Source organism: Salarias fasciatus, chromosome 22 (genome assembly GCF_902148845.1).
Source record: "Salarias fasciatus chromosome 22, fSalaFa1.1, whole genome shotgun sequence".
Classification (NCBI taxonomy): Eukaryota; Metazoa; Chordata; class Actinopteri; order Blenniiformes; family Blenniidae; genus Salarias; species Salarias fasciatus.
In genome coordinates this window covers 30043506-30068828 of record NC_043765.1, presented here as the reverse complement: position 1 = coordinate 30068828, position 25323 = coordinate 30043506, and the positions used below count along the sequence as shown (strand labels likewise).

Here is a 25323-nt window from a genome sequence, read left to right as displayed (position 1 = left end):
AGTTAGCGGGTGGTGTTAGCAGGGCAGTTAGCAGTGCGTTAGCGGTGGCTGTGTTGTTAGCCCTAGCGGGTGGTGTTAGCAGGGCAGTTAGCAGTGCGTTAGCGGTGGCTGTGTTGTTAGCCCTAGTGGGTGGTGTTAGCAGTGCAGTTAGCAGTGTGTTAGCGGTGGCTGTGTTGTTAGCCCTAGAGTTAGCGGGGGGTGTTAGCAGTGCAGTTAGCAGTGCAGTTAGCAGTGCGTTAGCGGTGGCTGTGTTGTTAGCCCTAGAGTTAGCGGGTGGTGTTAGCAGTGCAGTCAGCAGTGCGTTAGCGGTGGCTGTGTTGTTAGCCCTAGCGGGTGGTGTTAGCAGGGCAGTTAGCAGTGCGTTAGCGGTGGCTGTGGTGGAGCCAGCAGGAGGCCCAGCTGTGTGTTCCAGGTGAACAGAGCTGCCACACGGGTTAATTAGAAAACTTATCTTGTTCGGGCCGAGGCTGTTGCTAAAGAGACAAGGTTTTTCGGGGAGGAAGCTCTAATCTGAGCGCCGGCTGTGCCTGCAGTGTGGAGGGAGGGACCCTGCGGGGACACCTGATAGATGAGGACGGGGACGGGAGACCGAGGCTATCTCCGTTAACCTGGACCACAGTCTTGAGGCATCCGGCCACGAGGAAGAGCCCCCCTCCCCCTCCCCCTCCCCCTCTGCTGCTGCTGATATGGAGCGCTGCTCTCGCTGTTAGCATGCCTTATCAGACAGATGGAGAAGTTTACAGGGCGAGCCGGAGCAGTTAGTCAACGTTCAGGCTCCAAGCTATCTGGTTTCCACTGGGAACGCTCTTCCAGACACTTTCTGTCACTTCCAGCAGACTCATCCTCCTCAAACACACAACTTTTAAGCTGCTCCGCACCGGCGGGACGGCCTCTCCGCCAGCCGTCTGCTTCAGCAGCCAGACTAATCCGCAGATATCTGCAGCTCGGTCTGATCTCACGGAGAGAGAACCCCCTAATGACAGACGCTGCACGCACTCTAAAACACTCACTGCTGTGGACCAAGACTTGGCTGTAAAGCCCGTCTGTGACCTCTGATTGGTTTACCCACGAGTGTCCAAAAGCAGAAAGGCATCGGGAGCAGAAAGGTGGCGTGAAGCAGAGGAATCAGAACCATACAGCTGGAAAACAAGCCGAGGACTCTAAATGACAATAAATGACCATACTGCTGTCAAAGTGTGGCTGGTCATGCTCCTGACAGGTGGTGCAGCAGATATCAGGATATACAGAACATGTCAGTTCTGACTGGCGTGAACACTACCGCTGACAGCCTGAGAGGGCGCTCCAGGCCTGTGAGCTCGATATGCTGCTGCTGCACCCTTCAGACTGAAGCTGGGCCCGGGACGCAGCGCTTCCATCTCTTCTCCACCGTCCTGGAAGTTGGGATTGCTTCGTGTCTGGTTGGCAGGCGGCGAACTAGCAAGCGAGGTTAGCTGTTAGCCTGCTAGCTTAGCGTCTGTGTCCAGGTCCACTGGGCGGCCTCAGATGGATGTGGATGAGGCTGGGTGAGGCTGGATGAGGCTGGATGAGGCTGGATGAGGCTGGATGAGGTTGGATGAGGCTGGGTGAGGCTGGATGAGGCTGGGTGAGGCTGGATGAGGCTGGATGAGGCTGGATGAGGTTGGATGAGGTTGGATGAGGCTGGATGCGGCTGGATGTGGCTGGATGAAGTTGGGTGAGGCTGGGTGAGGCTGGATGTGGCTGGATGTTGCTGGATGAGGCTGGATGATGCTGGATGTGGCTTGATGAGGTTGGGTGAGGCTGGGTGAGGCTGGGTGAGGCTGGATGTGGCTGGATGTTGCTGGATGAGGCTGGATGGGGCTGGATGGGGCTGGATGGGGCTGGATGAGGTTGGGTGAGGCTGGATGAGGTTGGGTGAGGCTGGATGTGGCTGGATGAGGCTGGATGTTGCTGGATGAGGCTGGATGGGGCTGGATGGGGCTGGATGAGGCTGGATGGGGCTGGATGAGGCTGGATGAGGCTGGATGTTGCTGGATGAGGCTGGATGGGGCTGGATGGGGCTGGATGAGGTTGGGTGAGGCTGGATGAGGTTGGGTGAGGCTGGATGTGGCTGGATGAGGCTGGATGTTGCTGGATGAGGCTGGATGGGGCTGGATGGGGCTGGATGGGGCTGGATGAGGCTGGATGAGGCTGGATGTTGCTGGATGAGGCTGGATGTTGCTGGATGAGGCTGGATGGGGCTGGATGAGGCTGGATGAGGCTGGATGGGGCTGGATGAGGCTGGATGGGGCTGGATGAGGTAGGCCTGGGCGATAAACCGAAAATTTATCGTTACCGAAGTTTACTACGATAACTGACGTCATTTTGCCCATGTCGGTAAATTCGGTACTTAAAAAAAAAGTCGGCTTTAGCTGTGGAGGCGGGCTGTGCTCGTGTCCCTCTAAGACGCTGCACTACGTGACTCCGCCCACTCCTGTTTAACATCCCAGCAGCCAGCAGAAGCAGCTGAAGCAGAGCAGACTGACGCCGCTCGACCCTCTGAGCATCCCAACCAGCAGACATGATCTCTGGACACAGCATGGAGACATGCTAGCTTAGCCGCTACAGGCTACAGGCTAACAGCCTGCAGGGCTGCAGATTCCTGCTGGTCGACCGTCCTGGACAGTAAAATCCTCAGCAGCTGATTGGCTGATATTTCCTGCAGAAGCTCCTCATGCTGTTTTATTGAACAGGCCACGTCATCTGGTGTTGTGTTTGTTTATATCACGTTGCATGTGCAGCTCCGAGTCCGTGCTTCGTGTCTTCTTCTCCATTTGGGAGCTTCTGTGTCAGAGTGACAGCGCCATCTGAAGGCCTGGCAGGTGAACTACACCGTTTTGAATCCTTATGTTGCGTGGATGTAGATATTTCCTGAAGCGATGCTGTGTGGACAGGAAACGGAGGAGGAGATGTAAACAAACAAGTTGGGCTCATTTGTAGCTCAGGGACAGGTAGACGTCCAGCTGTGTTCCATTCTCAGCTGCTCAAAACACCACATCACCCTGGAAACATCTGGAACCACGGAACATTAATAATTTTCCATAGTCTTCAGTCACCAGATTTTCCCTAAAGCCCACAGAGAAGACATTTACATTACCAGCAGAGTTCTGTCGGATCTGGACGTCTGTTGCTGTGAAAGTTAGGATACATAGATATGTTCTGTACCCTAATCTTGATAAATCTAATAGGATTTCAAGAAAATTGGCCCCATATAATGAAAAATGAAATAATAATAATGTTTGCAACTCTTGAGCCCACGGTAAACTGTCACAAGAAAGCTGTGATTAAATGCCCCCCCCAAGTACTTATCGTCCATTTATCGTTATCGAGGTGGACTGCTCAATATTATCGTGATATTGATTTTAGGCCATATCGCCCAGCTCTAGGATGAGGCTGGATGAGGCTGGATGGGGCTGGATGTGGCTGGATGAGGCTGGATGGGGCTGGATGTGGCTGGATGAGGCTGGATGGGGCTGGATGGGGCTGGATGGGGCTGGATGTGGCTGGGTGATGCTGGATGAGGCTGGATGCGGCTGGATGAGCTGGATGGGGCTGGATGAGGTTGGATGAGGCTGGATGAGGTTGGATGAGGCTGGATGTGGCTGGATGAGGTTGGATGAGGCTGGATGCGGCTGGATGCCTCTGGTCCGGCTCTACCTGCAGCCACAGGCTGTCAGGCGTTGTGCAGCTGCTGGCAGGAGTGACAAAAGGCTCCCTCCGGAGCGTTTTCTCGTTTTCTTGTCCCGTTTCCAGGAGCAGAGAAACTTCCAGGAGCTTCAGGAACAAAAGCAGTGATGTGCTGAAGAGTGATGCAGGTCCAGGGACATCAATAATGCCTAGAACGCAGCAACGGGATGACAAATAGGAGACGACGATGACATGGAGGCATGCGGCGCCGTGACTGATGTGGCTACTTAAAGCCGGCGTGATCATAATTAGGTGATTTATGGCGGCCATTGCAGATTCAGCACCAGTCCGCTCACTTCCTGTTCGTCCTGCTGCCTCGCTGCCACATTCACATCACGAGAGCGTCTCTCCGCTCGGACTGTCCGCAACACGCCTCCAATGAAGACTGACGGATCTGGAAGGTCCTGTTGGAACACAGAGACTGCTTCTGTGCAGCCGGGTCCCGGAGGAGTGGATCCAGGGTCACAGATCTCCTGGTCGGATCCCTGATGCTGGTTCAGTGCAGCAGGAAGCAGCTGTCTGCGGCTGAAGCTCAGTGGACAGAGACGCTGTGTTGTGAGTCACTGAAGCACTGAGTTGTGTAGTGATGACTCCACTGGCTGCAAGGAAACTGTCCCAGGAGACGTGTGTCATGTCTCAGATCCATCATGTTTTCTACGGATTTCTGACGTCCCTGCTGCTCCCGGAGCAGAGCCAGCGGACTGGGTCTTGGTGCTGGGTTCGGTTCCTGTCATTACAGCTCAGCCCGGCTGCAGGGTTCTGGGTTCTGGGTTCTGCAGTGATCAGTGTGTTTATTCTACTTTATGTTGAGAGAAATTCTCTATTTCTGAGGCCTGTTTGGCTCTATTCCATCGCTCACCTGACGGCGTTGCCACGGTAACAAGAGAGTGGGAGAAAAGCGTTTACCTGGTCGGCGGGATAGCAGAGCGTCCCGCCGGTCCTTACCTGGCCCACGATGCCCCCCATCAGAGTCCACATGGCCTGGCCCTCCCCACGCAGATCCCCGTTCACGTTCAGCAGCTCCTCCAGCAGCTCACACAGCTGTAGAGACACAGAGACACCTGAGACCGGGGACCAGGGACCAGGGACCAGGGACCCGAGACCGGGGACCGGGCACCCGAGGCCAAAAGCCCGAGACCTGAGACTGGGGACAGGAGACCAGAGACCCAGGACCTGGGACCGGGGACTGGAGCAAGCGCCAACCTCCGCTCATAAATCATGAAGATAATGCGGAAGTGCAACAAAGCTGTAATTCCAGGGAAATTCCAGCAGGGGGCGATGATGCTGGTCTCACTGGAACCATTCAAAATGCTGGTTTTCAGAGTAAACATGTAAAGTAAGTAACATTTATTTATATAGCACTTTTTACAGACCAGGAGTCACAAAGTGCTTCACAACAAAAACAAGGTATAAAGATCAAAGAACATTCAAAAGAGCATGTAACATAAAGATAAGCGATTGTAGACATCACTCCGACGTAAAAGCAGAGTGTTGGAAACCATATAATGAGAATATGGTACCGCCAAGACACACCGTGTCAGTGGGTCTGAAAGGCCTTCTGGAACAGAGGTGTTTTAGATGTTTTTGAAGGCCTCCACTGAGTCCAGGGAGCAGGTCTAGGGGGAGCTGGTTCCAGAGGCGAGGCGCAGTGGACGTGAAGCAACGGTCACCCCTGGTTTTAAAGTGAGTCCGGGGGGTTCTCAGCAGGTTCTGATCAGCGGACCTCAGGCTTCGGGCCGAGCTGTATGGCTGAATCAGGTGTCTGATGTAGATAGGAGCCTGGCCATGTCGGGCTCGGAAGGTCAGCACCAGGACTTTAAACTGGACACGGAACAGAACAGGGAGCCAGAGGAGGGATTTAAAACAGGTGTGATGTGGGACCTCCTGTTGGTGCCGGTCAGCAGCCTGGCGGCTGAGTTCTGGACGTACTGAAGACCAGCAGCTCTTTCTGGTTGAGGCAAGGTAAAGCTCCCGGTTTCAGAGCAGGTAATGGTCTCGGTCTGTGGTCCTCCACCCTGCTGCCTCACCAGAAGCACAGAAATCATCTGTTGACTTTATTTTATGAGTTAAAGTTTTCCATAAATCGTCCTATCACAGCGCCTCCTCTGTCCACGTGATGCGGTCACGTGACGGGCGGGACCAATCACATTTACTTCTGGTTTCAAACGTTCAGGGAGACGGCCTGCTGGACTCGCTGAAGTCTGCACAACTGGATGTGGGACGCTGTGGGGGACGTGAGGAAAGGTCTACCCACAGAATTTATCATCTATGGACAGGAGACCAGAGACTAGAGACCAGAGACCGTGGACCAGAGACTAGAGACCAGAGACTAGAAACCAGAGACTAGAGACCAGAGACTAGAGAACAAAGACCAGAGACCAGAGACTAGAGGCCACAGACTAGAAAAAAGAAACCAGAGACCAGAGACTAGAGGCCACAGACTAGAAAAAAGAAACCAGAGGCCAGAGACTAGAGGCCAGAGACTAGAGAACAAAGACCAGAGACCAGAGACTAGAGAACAAAGACCAGAGACCAGAGACTAGAGGCCAGAGACTAGAGAACAAAGACCAGAGACCAGAGACTAGAGGCCACAGACTAGAAAAAAGAAACCAGAGGCCAGAGACTAGAGGCCAGAGACTAGAGGCCAGAGACTAGAGACCAGAGACTAGAGACCAGAGACTAGAGAACAAAGACCAGAGACCAGAGACTAGAGGCCAGAGACTAGAGGCCAGAGACTAGAGACCAGAGACTAGAGACCAGAGACTAGAGAACAAAGACCAGAGGCCAGAGACTAGAGGCCAGAGACTAGAGAACAAAGACCAGAGACCAGAGACTAGAGGCCACAGACTAGAAAAAAGAAACCAGAGGCCAGAGACTAGAGGCCAGAGACTAGAGGCCAGAGACTAGAGACCAGAGACTAGAGACCAGAGACTAGAGAACAAAGACCAGAGACCAGAGACTAGAGGCCAGAGACTAGAGGCCAGAGACTAGAGACCAGAGACTAGAGACCAGAGACTAGAGAACAAAGACCAGAGACCAGAGACTAGAGACCAGAGACTAGAGAACAAAGACCAGAGACCAGAGACTAGAGGCCAGAGACTAGAGGCCAGAGACTAGAGACCAGAGACTAGAGAACAAAGACCAGAGACCAGAGACTAGAGGCCAGAGACTAGAGACCAGAGACTAGAGAACAAAGACCAGAGATCAGAGACTAGAGGCCAGAGACTAGAGGCCAGAGACTAGAGACCAGAGACTAGAGACCAGAGACTAGAGAACAAAGACCAGAGACCAGAGACTAGAGACCAGAGACTAGAGAACAAAGACCAGAGACCAGAGACTAGAGGCCAGAGACTAGAGGCCAGAGACTAGAGACCAGAGACTAGAGACCAGAGACTAGAGAACAAAGACCAGAGACCAGAGACTAGAGGCCAGAGACTAGAGGCCAGAGACCAGAGACCAGAGACTAGAGAACAAAGACCAGAGACCAGAGACTAGAGGCCAGAGACTAGAGGCCAGAGACTAGAGACCAGAGACCAGAGACTAGAGGCCAGAGACTAGAGGCCAGAGACTAGAGGCCAGAGACTAGAGACCAGAGACTAGAGAACAAAGACCAGAGACCAGAGACTAGAGGCCAGAGACTAGAGGCCAGAGACTAGAGACCAGAGACCAGAGACTAGAGGCCAGAGACTAGAGGCCAGAGACTAGAGACCAGAGACTAGAGACCAGAGGCCAGAGACCAGAGAAGGAGGACCAGAGACTAGAGATTAGAGACCAGAGACTAGAGACCACAGACTAGAGAACAAAGACCAGAGACCAGAGACTAGAGGCCACAGACTAGAAAAAAGAAACCAGAGGCCAGAGACTAGAGGCCAGAGACTAGAGGCCAGAGACTAGAGAACAAAGACCAGAGACCAGAGACTAGAGAACAAAGACCAGAGACCAGAGACTAGAGGCCAGAGACTAGAGAACAAAGACCAGAGACCAGAGACTAGAGGCCACAGACTAGAAAAAAGAAACCAGAGGCCAGAGACTAGAGGCCAGAGACTAGAGGCCAGAGACTAGAGACCAGAGACTAGAGACCAGAGACTAGAGAACAAAGACCAGAGACCAGAGACTAGAGGCCAGAGACTAGAGGCCAGAGACTAGAGACCAGAGACTAGAGACCAGAGACTAGAGAACAAAGACCAGAGACCAGAGACTAGAGACCAGAGACTAGAGAACAAAGACCAGAGACCAGAGACTAGAGGCCAGAGACTAGAGGCCAGAGACTAGAGACCAGAGACTAGAGAACAAAGACCAGAGACCAGAGACTAGAGGCCAGAGACTAGAGACCAGAGACTAGAGAACAAAGACCAGAGATCAGAGACTAGAGGCCAGAGACTAGAGGCCAGAGACTAGAGACCAGAGACTAGAGACCAGAGACTAGAGAACAAAGACCAGAGACCAGAGACTAGAGACCAGAGACTAGAGAACAAAGACCAGAGACCAGAGACTAGAGGCCAGAGACTAGAGGCCAGAGACTAGAGACCAGAGACTAGAGACCAGAGACTAGAGAACAAAGACCAGAGACCAGAGACTAGAGGCCAGAGACTAGAGGCCAGAGACTAGAGACCAGAGACTAGAGAACAAAGACCAGAGACCAGAGACTAGAGGCCAGAGACTAGAGGCCAGAGACTAGAGGCCAGAGACTAGAGACTAGAGGCCAGAGACTAGAGGCCAGAGACTAGAGGCCAGAGACTAGAGACCAGAGACTAGAGAACAAAGACCAGAGACCAGAGACTAGAGGCCAGAGACTAGAGGCCAGAGACTAGAGACCAGAGACCAGAGACTAGAGGCCAGAGACTAGAGGCCAGAGACTAGAGGCCAGAGACTAGAGACCAGAGACTAGAGAACAAAGACCAGAGACCAGAGACTAGAGGCCAGAGACTAGAGGCCAGAGACTAGAGACCAGAGACCAGAGACTAGAGGCCAGAGACTAGAGGCCAGAGACTAGAGACCAGAGACTAGAGACCAGAGGCCAGAGACCAGAGAAGGAGGACCAGAGACTAGAGATTAGAGACCAGAGACTAGAGACCACAGACTAGAGAACAAAGACCAGAGACCAGAGACTAGAAACCAGAGACCAGAGACCAGAGACTAGAGACCAGAGACCAGAGACCAGAGGCCAGAGACCAGAGACTAGAGAACAAAGACCAGAGACCAGAGACTAGAGGCCAGAGACTAGAAACCAGAGACCAGAGACCAGACACTAGAGGCAAGAGACCAGAGACCAGAGATTAGAGGCCAGAGACTAGAGACCAGAAACCAGAGGCCAGAGACCAGAGACGGAGGACCAGAGACTAGAGATTAGAGACCAGAGACTAGAGACCACAGACGAGAGAACAAAGACCAGAAACCAGAGACTAGAGGCCAGAGACCAGAGACTAGAGACCAGAGACTAGAGACCAGAGACTAGAGACCAAGGACCAGAGACCAGAGGCCAGAGACCAGAGGCCAGAGACTAGAGGCCAGAGACTAGAGACCAGAGACTAGAGACTAGAGACCAGAGACTAGAGACCAGAGACCAGAGGCCAGAGACCAGAGACCAGAGACTAGCGACCAGAGACCAGAGACTAGAGACTAGAGACCAGAGACCAGAGACTAGAGACCAAGGACCAGAGACCAGAGGCCAGAGACTAGAGACCAGAGACTAGAGACCAGAGACCAGAGGCCAGAGACCAGAGACCAGAGACCAGAGACCAGCGACCAGAGACCAGAGACTAGAGACTAGAGACCAGAGACCAGAGGCCAGAGACCAGAGACTAGAGACTAGAGACCAAGGACCAGAGACCAGAGGCCAGAGACTAGAGACCAGAGACTAGAGACCAGAGACTAGAGACCAGAGACCAGAGGCCAGAGACTAGAGACTAGAGACCAAGGACCAGAGACCAGAGACTAGAGACCAGAGACTAGAGACCAGAGACCAGAAGCCAGAGACTAGAGGCCAGAGACCAGAGACTAGAGACCAGAGACTAGAGACCAGAGACCAGAGAACAAAGACCAGAGGCCAGAGACCAGAGGCCAGAGACCAGAGACTAGAGACCAAGGACCAGAGACCAGAGGCAGAGACCAGAGACTAGAGACCAGAGAACAAAGACCAGAGGCCAGAGACCAGAGGCCAGAGACCAGAGACCAGAGGCCAGAGACCAGAGACGGAGGACCAGAGACTAGAGATTAGAGACCAGAGACTAGAGACCAGAGACGGAGGACCAGAGACTAGAGACCAGACACCGAGGACCAGAGACTAGAGACCAGAGACCGAGGACCAGAGACCAGAGACTAGAGACCAGAGACCGTGGACCAGAGACTAGAGACCAGAGACCTAGGACCAGAGACTAGAGACCGAGGACCAGAGGCCGAGAACCAGAGACCAGAGACCGAGGACCAGAGACCAGAGACTAGAGACCAGAGACCAAGGACCTGAGACAGAGGACCTGAGACCAGAGACCAGAGACTGAGGACCTGAGACCAGAGACTTGAAACTTAAGACCAGAGACCAGGGACCAGAGACCGAGGACCTGATACCTGAGACCAGAGACTGAGGACGTGAGACCAGAGACTAAGGAGCTGAGACCAGAGACTAGAAACTAGAAACCAGAGACCAGGGACCAGAGACCAGAGACCGAGGACCTGATACCTGAGACCAGAGACTGAGGACCAGAGACCAGAGACTGGAGACCGAGGACCTGAGACTGGAGACAGGTTACCGGAGAACCGAGACTGTAGACAGGAGACGGACACCTGTGTCCTGGAGGCTGTCCAGACTCTGTGATTTCTACATCCCATAAGTGCCCTGGTCCTGGTCCTGGTCCACGCTGGACGGCCTGGATGTAACTCTCTCCCCGTCGTCCTGCAGTCTGACGCAGTGGACGTCTGGGACGCTTCCAGCGGAGCAGGCTGAAGAAGGTCCGGTTAGCTTGCAGCAGCATGTCCTGTTAGCGTCTGTCTTCCTCCAGCAGCGCGCTGCCACGGGACAGCTGGACTCGTCCTACCCCGGCCAGCGTCTCTCTGTCCCAGACCAAGACGGCAGCCATCTTTGAGCCAGGGCCTGCTGTGGCCTCAGGGTGGGTCTGGAGGGGCCTGGGCCTGCTGTGGTCCCAGTGTGGGTCTGGAGGGGCCTGGGCCTGCTGTGGCCTCAGGGTGGGTCTGGAGGGGCCTGGGCCTGCTGTGGTCCCAGTGTGGGTCTGGAGGGGCCTGGGCCTGCTGTGGTCCCAGTGTGGGTCTGGAGGGGCCTGGGCCTGCTGTGGTCCCAGTGTGGGTCTGGAGGGGCCTGGGCCTGCTGTGGTCCCAGTGTGGGTCTGGAGGGGCCTGGGCCTGCTGTGGTCCCAGTGTGGGTCTGGAGGGGCCTGGGCCTGCTGTGGTCCCAGTGTGGGTCTGGAGGGGCCTCAGGGGGGCCTGGGAGGTTTGGCGAGCTCAGAGGTTTGAAGCACGTGTTCTCCAGTTGAGAGCGTTCAGCCGTTTCCAGCTGTTCCAGATGTAGTTCTGCTCTTTTTCAAAGAGACATTTCAAGATGTTTTTGTCATTTAAACTATTCCAGTTGTGCTTCCACGTCTTTCTGAAGCGAACAGTCTTAGATATTTCAGCCGCTGTACCAGACTGACTGTTCTGATGGTTTTACTGGGTCCAGCTGGTTCTCCTGGGGTAACACACTGTAACACCCCGAGGACGGCGGTAACACACTGTAACACCCAGAGGACGACGGTAACACACTGTAACACCCCGAGGACGGCGGTAACACACTGTAACACCCAGAGGACGACGGTAACACACTGTAACACCCCAAGGACGGCGGTAACACACTGTAACACCCAGAGGACGACGGTAACACTGACAGTAACACCCCGAGGACGACGGTAACACTGACAGTAACACCCAGAGGATGGCGGTAACACCCAGAGGACGACGGTAACACTGACAGTAACACCCAGAGGACGACTGTAACACCCAGAGGACGACTGTAACACTGACAGTAACACCCCAAGGACGGTGGTAACACTGACAGTAACACCCAGAGGATGGCGGTAAAACTGACAGTAACACCCCGAGGACGGCGGTAACACTGACAGTAACACCCAGAGGTCGACTCTAACACTGACAGTAACACCCAAAGGACGACTGTAACACTGTCAGTAACACCCAGAGGACGACTCTAACACTGACAGTAACACCCAGAGGACGACTGTAACACCCAGAGGACGACTGTAACACTGACAGTAACACCCCGAGGACGGTGGTAACACTGACAGTAACACCCAGAGGACGACTGTAACACCCAGAGGACGACTGTAACACTGACAGTAACACCCCGAGGACGGTGGTAACACTGACAGTAACACCCAGAGGATGGCGGTAAAACTGACAGTAACACCCCGAGGACAGCGGTAACACTGACAGTAACACCCAGAGGACGACTCTAACACTGACAGTAACACCCAGAGGACGACTGTAACACTGACAGTAACACCCAGAGGACGACTCTAACACTGACAGTAACACCCAGAGGACGACTGTAACACTGTCAGTAACACCCAGAGGACTGTAACACTGACAGTAACACCCAGAGGATGACGGTAACACTGACAGTAACACCCCGAGGACGGCGGTAACACTGACAGTAACACCCAGAGGTCGACTCTAACACTGACAGTAACACCCAAAGGACGACTGTAACACTGTCAGTAACACCCAGAGGACGACTCTAACACTGACAGTAACACCCAGAGGACGACTGTAACACTGACAGTAACACCCCGAGGACGGTGGTAACACTGACCGTAACACCCAGAGGACGACTGTAACACCCAGAGGACGACTGTAACACTGACAGTAACACCCCGAGGACGGTTGTAACACTGACAGTAACACCCAGAGGATGGCGGTAAAACTGACAGTAACACCCAGAGGACAGCGGTAACACTGACAGTAACACCCAGAGGACGACTCTAACACTGACAGTAACACCCAGAGGACGACTGTAACACTGACAGTAACACCCAGAGGACGACTGTAACACTGTCAGTAACACCCAGAGGACTGTAACACTGACAGTAACACCCAGAGGATGACGGTAACACTGACAGTAACACCCAGAGGACGACAGTAACACCCAGAGGACGACTGTAACACTGACAGTAACACCCAGAGGACGACTGTAACACTGACAGTACCACCCAGAGGACGACTGTAACACTGACAGTAACACCCAGAGGACGACAGTAACACCCAGAGGACGACTGTAACACTGACAGTACCACCCAGAGGACGACTGTAACACTGACAGTAACAGCTCATCTGTCTGTCCACCGCTGCTGTTTGCATCAGAAGTGTTTTGGGGTTTTCTACATGCTAGCATGGACTAAAAGTAATGTTGGTGTTTTCTGGTGTCAGTCACAGGTTGTCCTGCATCGTCACGTCTCCATGGCAACCTGAGGAAGTCTGTGTTCACAAACCAAACTGGAATCTTAATTGAGACTCAACGACTCAGAAAAAAGGTTTAAGAAAAGTGACAGCAGAGCACGCCTCCGGGTTAGATGTTCCAAACTGAAGGCCGTTCCACGGCGACTGGTTAATAATACTCTACAGATGTTTGTTTCCTGCTCAGTCTGAACTTAACTTCAATATGAAGCTGAAGTGAGTTTCTGAGCTGATTTAACTGAGACTGATGTCTGAGATTTGTCAGAGTCTCTGAGTAAACGATGCTACGTTAGCATGGAGAGCTAGCTGATGTCCGGTGGAGATCAGATGACTGCAAACAGTTAAACAGATTAATGAGAAGTGAGGTCAGTTCTTACCAACAATGCTGGTTCTTCTGTCATGAGGTGATAGAAGTCACTGGTACTGCCGAAGGAGCTTGTTCTTCTGGCACTGTGTGTGTGACTGGTTTAAAAACAGATTTGGTGTGAAATGTTTTCAGATCTGCTGATTTTCTTCTCCTCTGTGATCAGTGCTCGTCCTGCAGCTGCAGTCAGTCAGGCCGACTGCAGGCTGGAGAGAGTGGCACGGAGGCTGGATTAACCTCTGCTTTTCTTTTTGTAGGACTTTTTTTTGGAAATTTGGTGGACTGATCATTTTGTCTTGCTGTTTTATTGTTGTGGCCTAATAAATGTTTTCCTTAATTTTAAAACCTGGGACACTTCTAAGCTTTTCTTCTTCCACTCACATCGCCTGCCGTTCTAGATTGTAACACTGAGCGACAATGACTTCATTTCCTGCTTTAATCAAACCACATTACAACATGTGAACACCGCTGTGAGTGAGCAGAGCTCAGTCAGCCTGCTGGCTGTGGTCATGTACTGAGGAAATATGCAGCCCTCACACTGAACACAGCATGGCAGAGAACCAGAGGGCTGCTCTGAATCCCCCTGGCACACCTTCTCTTTAGTCCCTCACTCATTTTCCCTTGAAGTGAGTCTGAAGTGCTGGCTGTTCTCAACATGATCTGTTGGCTGATTTGCTCCTTTCAGCCCTGCAGAGTCCAGGATCTCGGGCTTCATCTGGCTCCAGTCTCAGGACGACCCAGGTTCACTTCACATCAGATCCGGTTTGAAAACCTACAGCTGGTCTCATCCCTGACCATCAGGTCACCTCCAGACTCCAACTACCAACCATGAAGGACTCAGCTGCTGCAGCTGGATGGGGGCAGCTGAAACAACATCAGTCCTGAAAATACTGCTGATAATAAAGGCCTGCTCCTGGTCCTGGTCTTGGTCCTGGTCCCGGTCCTGGTCCCGCTCCTGGCCTGGTTCCCGTGGCGCTCGGTGGGTCTGGACTCACCTTGTTGTACTCCACATGTAGTTTCTCCTGCTCGCTCTCCAGCTTGTCTTTCAGGCTCTTCTGCTCGGAGATGTTGTCCTGGATCTGGATCATGCGCATGTTGCGCTCTGAATAGCAATGGGACAAAAATCAATAGAACGATCACAATCTACACTGAAGGAATAAAACACAGCAGTGACAGCGCGGTGATGGCAGATAGGCCAGCTGCAGGCTGAGGGGGCTGATCCCAAGGTCACCACAAGAACAGCTCTGCAACAGGAAGAGCTCTCTGACAGGAAGAGCTCTGCAACAGGAAGAGCTCTGCAACAGGAAGAGCTCTGCAACAGGAAGAGCTCTGCAACAGGAAGAGCTCTCTAACAGGAAGAGCTCTCTAACAGGAAGAGCTCGGCAACAGGAAGAGCTCTGCAACAGGAAGAGCTCTGCAACAGGAAGAGCTCTGCAACAGGAAGAGCTCGGCAACAGGAAGAGCTCTCTAACAGGAAGAGCTCTCTAACAGGAAGAGCTCGGCAACAGGAAGAGCTCTGCAACAGGAAGAGCTCTGCAACAGGAAGAGCTCTGCAACAGGAAGAGCTCTGCAACAGGAAGAGCTCTCTAACAGGAAGAGCTCTCTAACAGGAAGAGCTCTGCAACAGGAAGAGCTCTGCAACAGGAAGAGCTCTGCAACAGGAAGAGCTCTCTAACAGGAAGTGCTCTCTAACAGGAAGAGCTCTGCAACAGGAAGAGCTCTGCAACAGGAAGAGCTCTCTAACAGGAAGAGCTCTCTAACAGGAAGTGCTCTCTAACAGGAAGAGCTCTGCAACAGGAAGAGCTCTCTAACAGGAAGTGCTCTCTAACAGGAAGAGCTCTGCAACAGGAAGAGCTCTGCAACAGGAAGAGCTCTGCAACAGGAAGAGCTCTGCAACAGGAAGTGCTCTCTAACAGGAAGTGCTCTCTGACAGGAAGAGCTCTGCAACAGGAAGAGCTCTGCAACAGGAAGAGCTCTCTAACAGGAAGTGCTCTCTGACAGGAAGAGCTCTGCAACAGGAAGAGCTCTGCAACAGGAAGAGCTCTGCAACAGGAAGAGCTCTCTAACAGGAAGTGCTCTCTAACAGGAAGTGCTCTCTGACAGGAAGAGCTCTGCAACAGGAAGAGCTCTGCAACAGGAAGAGCTCTCTAACAGGAAGTGCTCTCTAACAGAAAGAGCTCTGCAACAGGAAGGAGGCGGCATTTCCTCACCCAGGTAGTAGTTGACGAAGTCGGCGGTGAGCGCCGGCTGCTTGTGCTTGCGGCGCCCGTCGATGCTGGCGTTGGTGTCTGACGTGTCCACTGGGAAGATGTCGGTGCTGATGCCCATCAGCTCCGCCTTCCTCATCAGCTTCCTGATGGCCGAGGCGCTGGAGGTCAGAGGTCGGGGCAGCTTCTCGCGGGGCACCCAGGCCTGGGGCCGGGTGTTCCTGGACAGCTCCGCCTTGGCCCGGTACTGCTGCAGGCGGGTGCTGATCCGGGCCTGGGGGTGAGACACCACCGACTTCTGACAGTTAGTCCACCGCCGACCCCGGGATCCGCGGGACGCAGGTGACTGAGCCTACCTGGGCTTCGGGGGTCAGCTGCTTCTCCCTCTCCTGCACCGACACCTTGCAGTAGGACTGCAGTGCCAGGTAGTTCTTCCTCTTCCACTTCCGGTCAAAGCGGTCGGCGTGCTGCTTACAGTACGCAAAGAAGGGATCTGCGATGTCCTGGAGACACGGGGACAGGTTGGACATGAGGACAGGTTAGGCACGAGGACACGTTAGACACGAGGACATGTTGGACACGAGGACAGGTTGGACATGAGCACAGGTGAGAGACGAGGAGAGGTTGGACATGAGGACAGGTTGGAGCTGTGACTGCAGAAGAGGAGAGCAGTGCTGTCCAGACAGACAGACACTTCATGTCCTCAGGGAAATGAGCAGTGTGCAGATGTGCAGTGTGAGCATTAGGGGGCAGTAGTGAGTCACAGTGGGGTTTGCCTCACTCTCAGTAGAGAGTGGGATTCTACCCATGGAGCTTGGAACAGTGTCGTGTCCCTCGGGGACCGGGCGAGGACGGCGGGCGGTCACCTCCTCGGCCGCCGCCTCCGACAGAAGCCCCTCCCTCTGAGCGCACGTCACGTGGAAGTAGGAGCGGCACATGCCGGCGTCGCAGCTGATGCACACGCCGGTCCGGGCGAAGCGGGCGTCCTCACAGAAGCTGCACTCCTGGACAGGAAGCAGAGACACACACTCAGAGCTCAGCCACACAGACAAACTGACAGTGATGCATCATGGGACTTCAGAGACAGGAACGACCCGCTTCTCTTCTTCATCCCTCCATAGATCTAAAGACGTTCTTCTTTATCATGGACTTTGTTTCCTTTCTGTGCCACACTGACTGAAACACTGGAAAGGGTTTTCTGCAGCTCTGACCTCTGACCTCCAACAACACAAGACATCAGAAGGCTTCCTCAGCACAGCTGCCAGGTCAGAACCCCCCACTCCACGGTTCTCTGGAGAACATGGAGAACCTGAATTGTCCTGACACCACTCATGACACCTGACACCAATGAAACGCACTCGGAGCTGTGCGTGATGAGGGGGAGGCCCTGGCCCCGCCCACCGGCCCCGCCCACCGGCCCACCGCAGCCCGTCAGGACTCACCTTGGCCCCGTACTTGGAGTAGTTCATCTCTGTGAGCGTGACGGGACGCAGCTTGTCGATGTCTCCGAACGCCACTCCAGGAACGTACAGCGCACACACCACGTGCACCCACCTGCACACACGCACGGAGGGGGGAACGATGACTTCCTGTCAGGCACAAGGGACTCCGACTCTCTAGGCCAGTGCTTCTCAAATAGTGGGGCGCGTGACACCCAGGGGAACATGCTTTTTTCCCGCCGTACTACAATAAAGTGTAATTGCACATCCACTCCAGTAGTTGGCAGTGGCGCTCTCATTGTCAGAGTGTGCGCAGTGAGTGTGAGCTCTGTGGTGTAGGTTTTTTTTTGCAAGGAGCTGCGATGTGAAGCGCAGTAAACAAACCCTGAGACAACGTGGAAACATTTTTAACAGGGATGAAAAGAAAGGCGGAGAGAGACGAAGACAGTGAGTCAAAAGAGTCACCTGAAAGTGTTACGGTGTTTTATATATTGTGCTCCTGGGTTAATGTTGCTGAAGTGAATTTGAATTTGTTATTATTTATTGATTTTGTTGAGTTTTATTTTCCAGCAGCAAATGGTGCAATAAGTCTGTCAAAAATGTTTACAGTTTAAACAAGGGTATTATTATTTATTGAATTTCAGGCAAATTGATGCTCTTAAAATCTTTTACAGACTAATAAACAATGTTAATGAAGTCACTCTTGCAAGTTGAACTATATCTTTCTTTTTTGTTTTCTTTAATTTTAACAAGGATGTTATGCAGAGGTGAACCTAGAACGGTTTTATAGACAAATGCTATTGTTTATAGTTGCGGTGGAGAGTGGGTGGACAGTGGGTGGTGGGGCACTTGTTTTCTTCTTGCTCAGGGGGGCGTAACAGAAAATAACTGACAAGCACTGCTCTACGCTGACCACGCTACCCACTGAGTTTAGGTACTGAGCCCTCTGGAGGTACTGAGCCCTCTGGAGGTACTGAGCCCTCTGGAGGTACTGAGCCCTCTGGAGGTACTGAGCCCTCTGGAGGTACTGAGTCCTCTGGAGGTTCTGAGCCCTCTGGAGGTACTGAGCCCTCTGGAGGTACTGAGTCCTCTGGAGGTACTGAGCCCTCTGGAGATACTGAGCCCTCTGGAGGTACTGAGCCCTCTGGAGGTACTGAGCCCTCTGGAGGTACTGAGCCCTCTGGAGGTACTGAGTCCTCTGGAGGTACTGAGCCCTCTGGAGGTACTGAGCCCTCTGGAGGTACTGAGCCCTCTGGAGGTACTGAGCTCTCTGGAGGTACTGAGCCCTCTGGAGGTACTGAGTTCTCTGGAGGTACTGAGCCCTCTGGAGGTACTGAGCCCTCTGGAGGTACTGAGCCCTCTGGAGGTACTGAGCCCTCTGGAGGTACTGAGCCCTCTGGAGGTACTGAGCCCTCTGGAGGTACTGAGCCCTCTGGAGGTACTGAGCCCTCTGGAGGTACTGAGCCCTCTGGAGGTACTGAGCTCTCTGGAGGTACTGAGCGCCTGAAGAAGCCGCTGAACTCCGGCTCGTTGCCGTGCTGGAGGACTGGTTCAGAGCGCTGGAGGACTGGCTCAGATCTGCAGCGTGTGCTCGGCTTGCTGTGTTTCGTGTGGAGAAGAGAACGCTGCTGTGATGCTCGGCTCCTTCAACACTTCAAACAGAGAATCAGCCGCATAGATTTATGGAGCCGGGACTGCAGCTGCAGTCTGTGTGACACAATTTCAAATGCGGACTTTAGGGAAGAGAATCCGAAGTCCAATATAAAGATATCCATCTGTGGCGAGCCGGCGCTCCACACTTTAATTTGCTGTGTTTTTCATGCTCTAGTGAAGTAGTAAATTCGGGTGCAGCCTGGCTGAGGAGCACTATCAGCGATAACGTGGCTCAAGTCTCCACGCTTCACATAACACACTCTCTTCTTCCTCTATCTCTCTCCTCCCTCCATCCCTCATCCCCCCCACCCCCACCTCTTAATCCAGCTCCTCTTTCTGCTCTTTCTGCCCACTGCTGAATATTTGGGGGGTGGAGATAGCGGCTGCCAGCTCGGGTCATTAGGCTGGACGTGTCTCGGCCCGGAGCGAGCGTCCCCACCTGCCGGCGTCCGTCTCCTTGAAGATGCCGTCTTGGTTGGGACACAGCTCGCAGCTGGGCATCACGCCGTTCTTACAGGCGTCGCAGAACCACGGCTCCGTCGAGTTCTCCGAGGCCGAGCTCATGATGGAGTCGCTCTCGCCGTCCACGCCGTAGCACCCTGCGGAGGGAGACCGGGTCAGACTGGGACCTGCTCTGAACCTGGAGGAACCTGACGTGGGACCGACGTGGGTCTGCTGCTCCTGGGAGGAACGTTCCGGTTCTGCAGAATCACCACAAACCAGCTGCAGTTTGCTGCCACTGAAGAAGAAGAGCAGGAAGTTCTCCATGAGAGCAGCAGGGACTGATGAAACGCTAAATGATGTAATCCACATCAATTACACTAGATTTGTTGTTGACATAAGGACAGAATGTCTCTCTCTCTCTCTCTCTCTCACACACACACGCACGAACGCGCACACACACACACACACACACACACACACACACACACACACACACACACACACAGTTTGATATTATCCAACATGATCTGGTTGTATCACAGTTTAATTATCGTCGCTGCAGGAAATCAAAGCGAGCTGAGCTGAGCTGAGCGGGACGTTACCGCCACAGTGAGGAGGAAGCTCAGAAGGTTATTTATGTGGCATTTTGTTATTAAAGTAAAAATTAAAATGCTGAAAATTAATTGAAAACTTGAGAAGAACAATAATGCAGCTCAGAGAGAGACTGTGTGCCTGAAGAGAGAGTGATACAGATCTCACTCAAACAAATCACTTCAAACATCTCTTTAGCCTGCCACCACTGTCAGGACGAACCGCAGGGCGACGGACCTCCTGCTCAGCAACCCACACATAAATCAACCAACCAGCCAACCAACCACCAGACCAACCAACCACCCAACCAACCAGCCAACCAGACAACCATCAGACCAAACAACCACCAGACCAACCAAACAGCCAACCAGCTAACCAACCAACCAACCACCCATCAGACCAACCAACCAACCACCAGACCAACCAACCATCAGACTAACCAACCAACCACTAGACCAACCAACCAACCACCAGACCAACCAAACAACCACCCATCAGACCAACCAACCAACCATCAGACCAAACAACCAACCAACCATCAGACCAACCAACCATCAGACTAACCAACCAACCACTAGACCAACCAACCAACCAACCACCAGACCAACCAACCAACCAACCAACCACCAGACCAACCAACCAACCACCAGACCAAACAACCAACCAACCATCAGACCAACCAACCAACCACCAGACCAACCAACCAACCATCCAACCAGCCAACCAACCATCTGACCAAACAACCACCAGACTAACCAAACAGCCAACCAGCTAACCAACCAGCCAACCACCCATCAGACCAACCAACCAACCACCAGACCAACCAACCAACCACCCATCAGACCAACCAACCAACCATCAGACCAACCAACCAACCACCAGACCAACCAATCAACCACCAGACCAAACAACCAACCAACCATCAGACCAACCAACCAACCACCAGACCAAACAACCAACCAACCATCAGACCAACCAACCAACCACCAGACCAACCAACCAACCAACCAACCATCCAACCAGCCAACCAACCATCTGACCAAACAACCACCAGACTAACCAAACAGCCAACCAGCTAACCAACCAACCAACCACCCATCAGACCAACCAACCAACCATCAGACCAACCAACCAACCATCAGACCGACCAACCATCAGACTGACCAACCAGCCAACTAACCAACCAACAGACCAATCAACCACTCAACCAGCCAACAACCATCAGACCAACCAACCAACCACCAGACCAACCAACCAGCCATCAGACCAACCAACCAATAAAACAACCAGACCAACCAACCAGCCATCAGACCAACCAACCAATAAAACAACCAACCAACCAACCAGCCATCAGACCAACCAACCAACCAACCAGCCATCAGACCAACCAGCCAACAACCATCAGACCAACCAACCAACCACCAGACCAACCAACCATCAGATCGACCAAACAACCATCAGACCAACCAACCAGCCAACCAGCCAACCAACCAACCAACCGACCACCAGACCAACCAACCATCAGATCGACCAAACAACCATCAGACCAACCAACCAACCAGCCAACCAACAGACCAACAGACCAACCAACCAACCAACCAACCAACCAGCCAACTAACCAACAGACCAACCAACCAACCATCAGACCAACCAACCAACCAAACAACCAAGCAAACAACCATCAGACCAACCAGCCAACCAACCAACCAACAGACCAACCAACCAACCAACCAACCAACTAGCCAACAACCATCAGACAAACCAACCAACCAACCAACCAGCCATCAGACCAACCAACCGACCAAACAACCAACTAGGGCTGCACGATTATGGCCAAAATGATAATCACGATTATTTTTGTCAATATTGTAATCACGATTATTCATCACGATTATTCATTATGTTATGTCAAACATACCTTTTTATTGCACTTTTTTTTTTAAACAAACAAGTGTCAAATTGAAGATGTGCGTCTTCAGCACTTCAGTGAAGTCCGGTGTGCATGCGCACATAATTGAAGATGTTTTAATTAGAATCTAAACAACTATTTAGAACCATGTCAATGTTGTGAACGAACATACAGATGTGCCGACTGTGAGTTTTTACAAATGTTTGACCAGACCTCTGTTCTGAAAAGAGCCGGATTATGACTTTGGAACCTGAACGCCTCACAGCTGAGCGACCGTCACTTGCTGCATTCTAACCCCTGAGAGCAACACGATGATCACTGAACAACAAGATGAAGATAAAACAACAAGAGAACAGTAAACAGCCACGCTAAACCCAGAAATGAAACCTACCAGAACAATGATTCCCTCGTTCTCTCCAAGCCGCCGCTACGCCGCTCACATCCTGAACTGTCCGTCAATAACAGCTTTTCCCGTTCTGTCCGAGACGCTCAGCGTTTACATCTTCTTTCCACCGGTACAGAAGTTGAGATGCGTTCCATCGACTGATGTTTGAGCATGAAGGAATTGTTCAAAGCCAGCTAGTTCGTCGGTGGCTAACAGCTAAGCTAACAGCTGACTGAGACACCGCAGTGGCGTCCATCAGCAGCTACTTTTACGGAGTGTCCCTGAAGGCAGCAGGAGCTGCACGGCTCAGGTTGTTCACTGACGCAGAGGGTTTCAGGTGTTCCACAGGTAATGACGGCGGGTTAGGAGGAGCTGCATACTGACAGGTGAATGGACGGTGCTACTGCCTCCGTGAAGCAGGAGCCTCACATTCTCTAAATCATCTGGCGGGCCAGATGTTGTTGTTCGCGGGCCAAAAGTGGCATCGGGCCACCAGCTGCCGACCGCTGCAGTAGATGATGCTCCTTTAGGAGGTGCTAGCAGCTCCTCGCCTCCAGATGCCTCAGCACTGTCTCTGTCTGCGGGGTTCACTCACTTGCTGTTTAGGCGGCGTAATGATGAGGCCCTAACCTCGGTCCCCCCCTGGTGGTTGGCTGATTGTTGGATTAAAAAAGTGCTTGATTTGACACGCAACAGAGCCCGTTTTTTCAATTTAAAAATCGCGACGATCATCTAAATTTAATCGCAGCAGCCAAAATCGTGATCATGATCAAAATTCGATTAATTGTGCAGCCCTACAACCAACCAACCAACCATCAGACGAACCAGCCAACCAACCAACCAACAGACCAACCAACCAACCAACCATCAGACGAACCAGCCAACCAACCAACCAACAGACCAACCAACCAACCAACCATCAGACGAACCAGCCAACCAACCAACCAACAGACCAACCAACCAACCAGCCATCAGACCAACCAGCCAACCAACCACCAGACCAACCAGCCAACCAACCAACCAACAGACCAACCAACCAACCAACCAACCAGCCAACCAACCCCCAGACCAACCAGCCAACCGACCACCAGACCAACCAACCATCAGACCAACCAACCAGCCAACCAACAGACCAACCAACCATCGGACCAACCAAACAGCCAACCAAAAGACCAACCAACCAGCCAACCAACCATCAGAACAACCAACGGTAACTCCTGTGTCACTCCTCTGTGGTCTACAGCTGTGACTCATCTGTCACTCTGTGGTCTACAGCTGTCACTCCTCTGTGGTCCACAGCTGTCACTTCTCTGTCACTCCTCTGTGGTCTACAGCTGTCACTCCTCTGTGGTCCACAGCTGTCACTTCTCTGTCACTCCTCTGTGGTCTACAGCTGTCACTCCTCTGTGGTCTACAGCTGTCACTCCTCTGTGTTCTACAGCTGTCACTACTCTGTCACTCCAGTGTCACTCCTCTGTGGTCTACAGCTGTCACTCCTCTGTCACTTCAGTGTCACTCCTCTGTGGCCTACAGCTGTCACTCCTGTGTCACTCCTCTGTGGCCTACAGCTGTCACTCCTGTGTCACTACTCTGTGGTCTACAGCTGTCACTCCTTTGTCACTCCTGTGTCACTCCTCTGTGGTCTACAGCTGTCACTCCTCTGTCACTCCTGTGTCACTCCTCTGTGGCACTGCAGAGCCAGACTGAACATTAGATCAAAGCGTTGCCCTGGAGCCAGCAGCAGAAGCGGGGTGAGCGCATCTTAATGTTGTGGTTTCATTTTCTCGGGTTGCCTGAACGATTACTGGAGCGCGGTGTGTCTGCGAGCCGATCAACCCGGCGGACGTGCCGCTCACTCCCAATGAGGGTGGGGTGAACACAGGCAGCGCTCTGCCTGCTGGTTCAGCCTTCAGGAGGGGGAGGAGCTGGACCCGCTTCGGCCCCAGGCTGGAAGGCCACGTCGCGGAGCCGGGCTGTTTACTCAATCACACACCGCTGGCTGTGGGTCAGGGGTCAGGGGCCAATTGGCTGATCTAAACTATGCTCTCACAGGATCTGACTGACAGGAGGTCACCTGTCTGGGACCGGGACTGGGACCACAGCTGGAGGCTCTCCAGCCCTCCAGAGTCCAAATGTACTCAGACTGTGACAGCACAACTCCTGCCACTTCCTGTTTCCTGCCACCAGGCTAACGCCGGAGGCTAACCGCCGCCAGCTCCACTCCACCTTCACCTCCCGCGGCCCAGCTATTACCAGAAAACCTCTGGCCACAGCTGGGTGCTTCATCTGCTCTGATTGGGCTCTGGAGCGTGGAAGCGGGAGCGGAAGCCACCGCTATGCCGGTTTAACCGACTTACGGCTGACCCGTGGCACAAATCTGCGCTGTTCCTTTTGAACTGAGATACAGAGCTCGGGCCGCTAAGCCAGCGGCGGCTGGCTAATAGGAGCTAAGCTGACGGAAAGTGATGACGACTGGATAGCTTTCTAATCCCTGAAGGAAAGATTATCCGGTCAGGAATGACGAGCCTGGCAGAGGGAGGAAAAGCAGGTGGAGTTGACAGAAGTACTTTTAACCGTTATGGGGTTTACCGCAGAGGCTCGCTCCCTCGCTCGCCTCTAATGAAGACGAGTCCATTAGGGACGAATGTACAGCTGTGTCCACACCAAACATACAGTGAGGGAAACATGCTCCAAGATGGGCGGAAACAAGATCAAATCAAATCAAACTTTATGTGTAGAGCACTTTTCATGATAATAAAAACAACGCAAAGTGCTGAACAGTAAAAAACAGTCATAAAAACAAAAGAATAAAAACCGCACCACCAAAACCCACACACACACACACACACACACACACACACACACACACACACACACACACACACAATTTTTGCCCATAGCAAGGCAGAGGATACATGGCATGGCACTAAGCATCATGGGAAAACACTACCAGTGGGGCGTCCACACCAGGAGAAGGCGAAGGTCATTAATACTGGGGCCCCAGCACTCGACCCCCGACCCCGCCAGACCAAGGGGAACCCAAACACCGAGGTGTGGAGCCCCCCAGGCCTGCCGGGACCAGAGGACTCGAGCACAGTAACCCCAGCAGAGGACCAGGACCAACTCCCGGTGTGAAGGACCCCCCTCAGAGTGAAGGACCCCCCTCAGAGTGA

The 25323-nt window shown here is 53.0% G+C and overlaps 1 protein-coding gene across 2 annotated transcripts in view; it reads right to left on the bottom strand.

Moving 5' to 3' along the window:
- Nucleotides 1-25323, bottom strand: part of phf14 (PHD finger protein 14) — a 59192-nt gene that overhangs the window by 16275 nt on the left and 17594 nt on the right. The window contains exons 5-11 of one of the 2 annotated variants that reach the window (XM_030120955.1): nt 19261-19420; nt 17172-17283; nt 16596-16733; nt 16086-16232; nt 15733-16024; nt 14518-14624; nt 4651-4746 (exon numbers count right to left, since the gene is read on the bottom strand). In XM_030120955.1, the coding sequence (XP_029976815.1) occupies nt 4651-4746; nt 14518-14624; nt 15733-16024; nt 16086-16232; nt 16596-16733; nt 17172-17283; nt 19261-19420 (1052 nt within the window). The remainder of the gene's footprint in view (nt 1-4650; nt 4747-14517; nt 14625-15732; nt 16025-16085; nt 16233-16595; nt 16734-17171; nt 17284-19260; nt 19421-25323) is intronic. The other variant, XM_030120956.1, reaches the window with a different exon arrangement.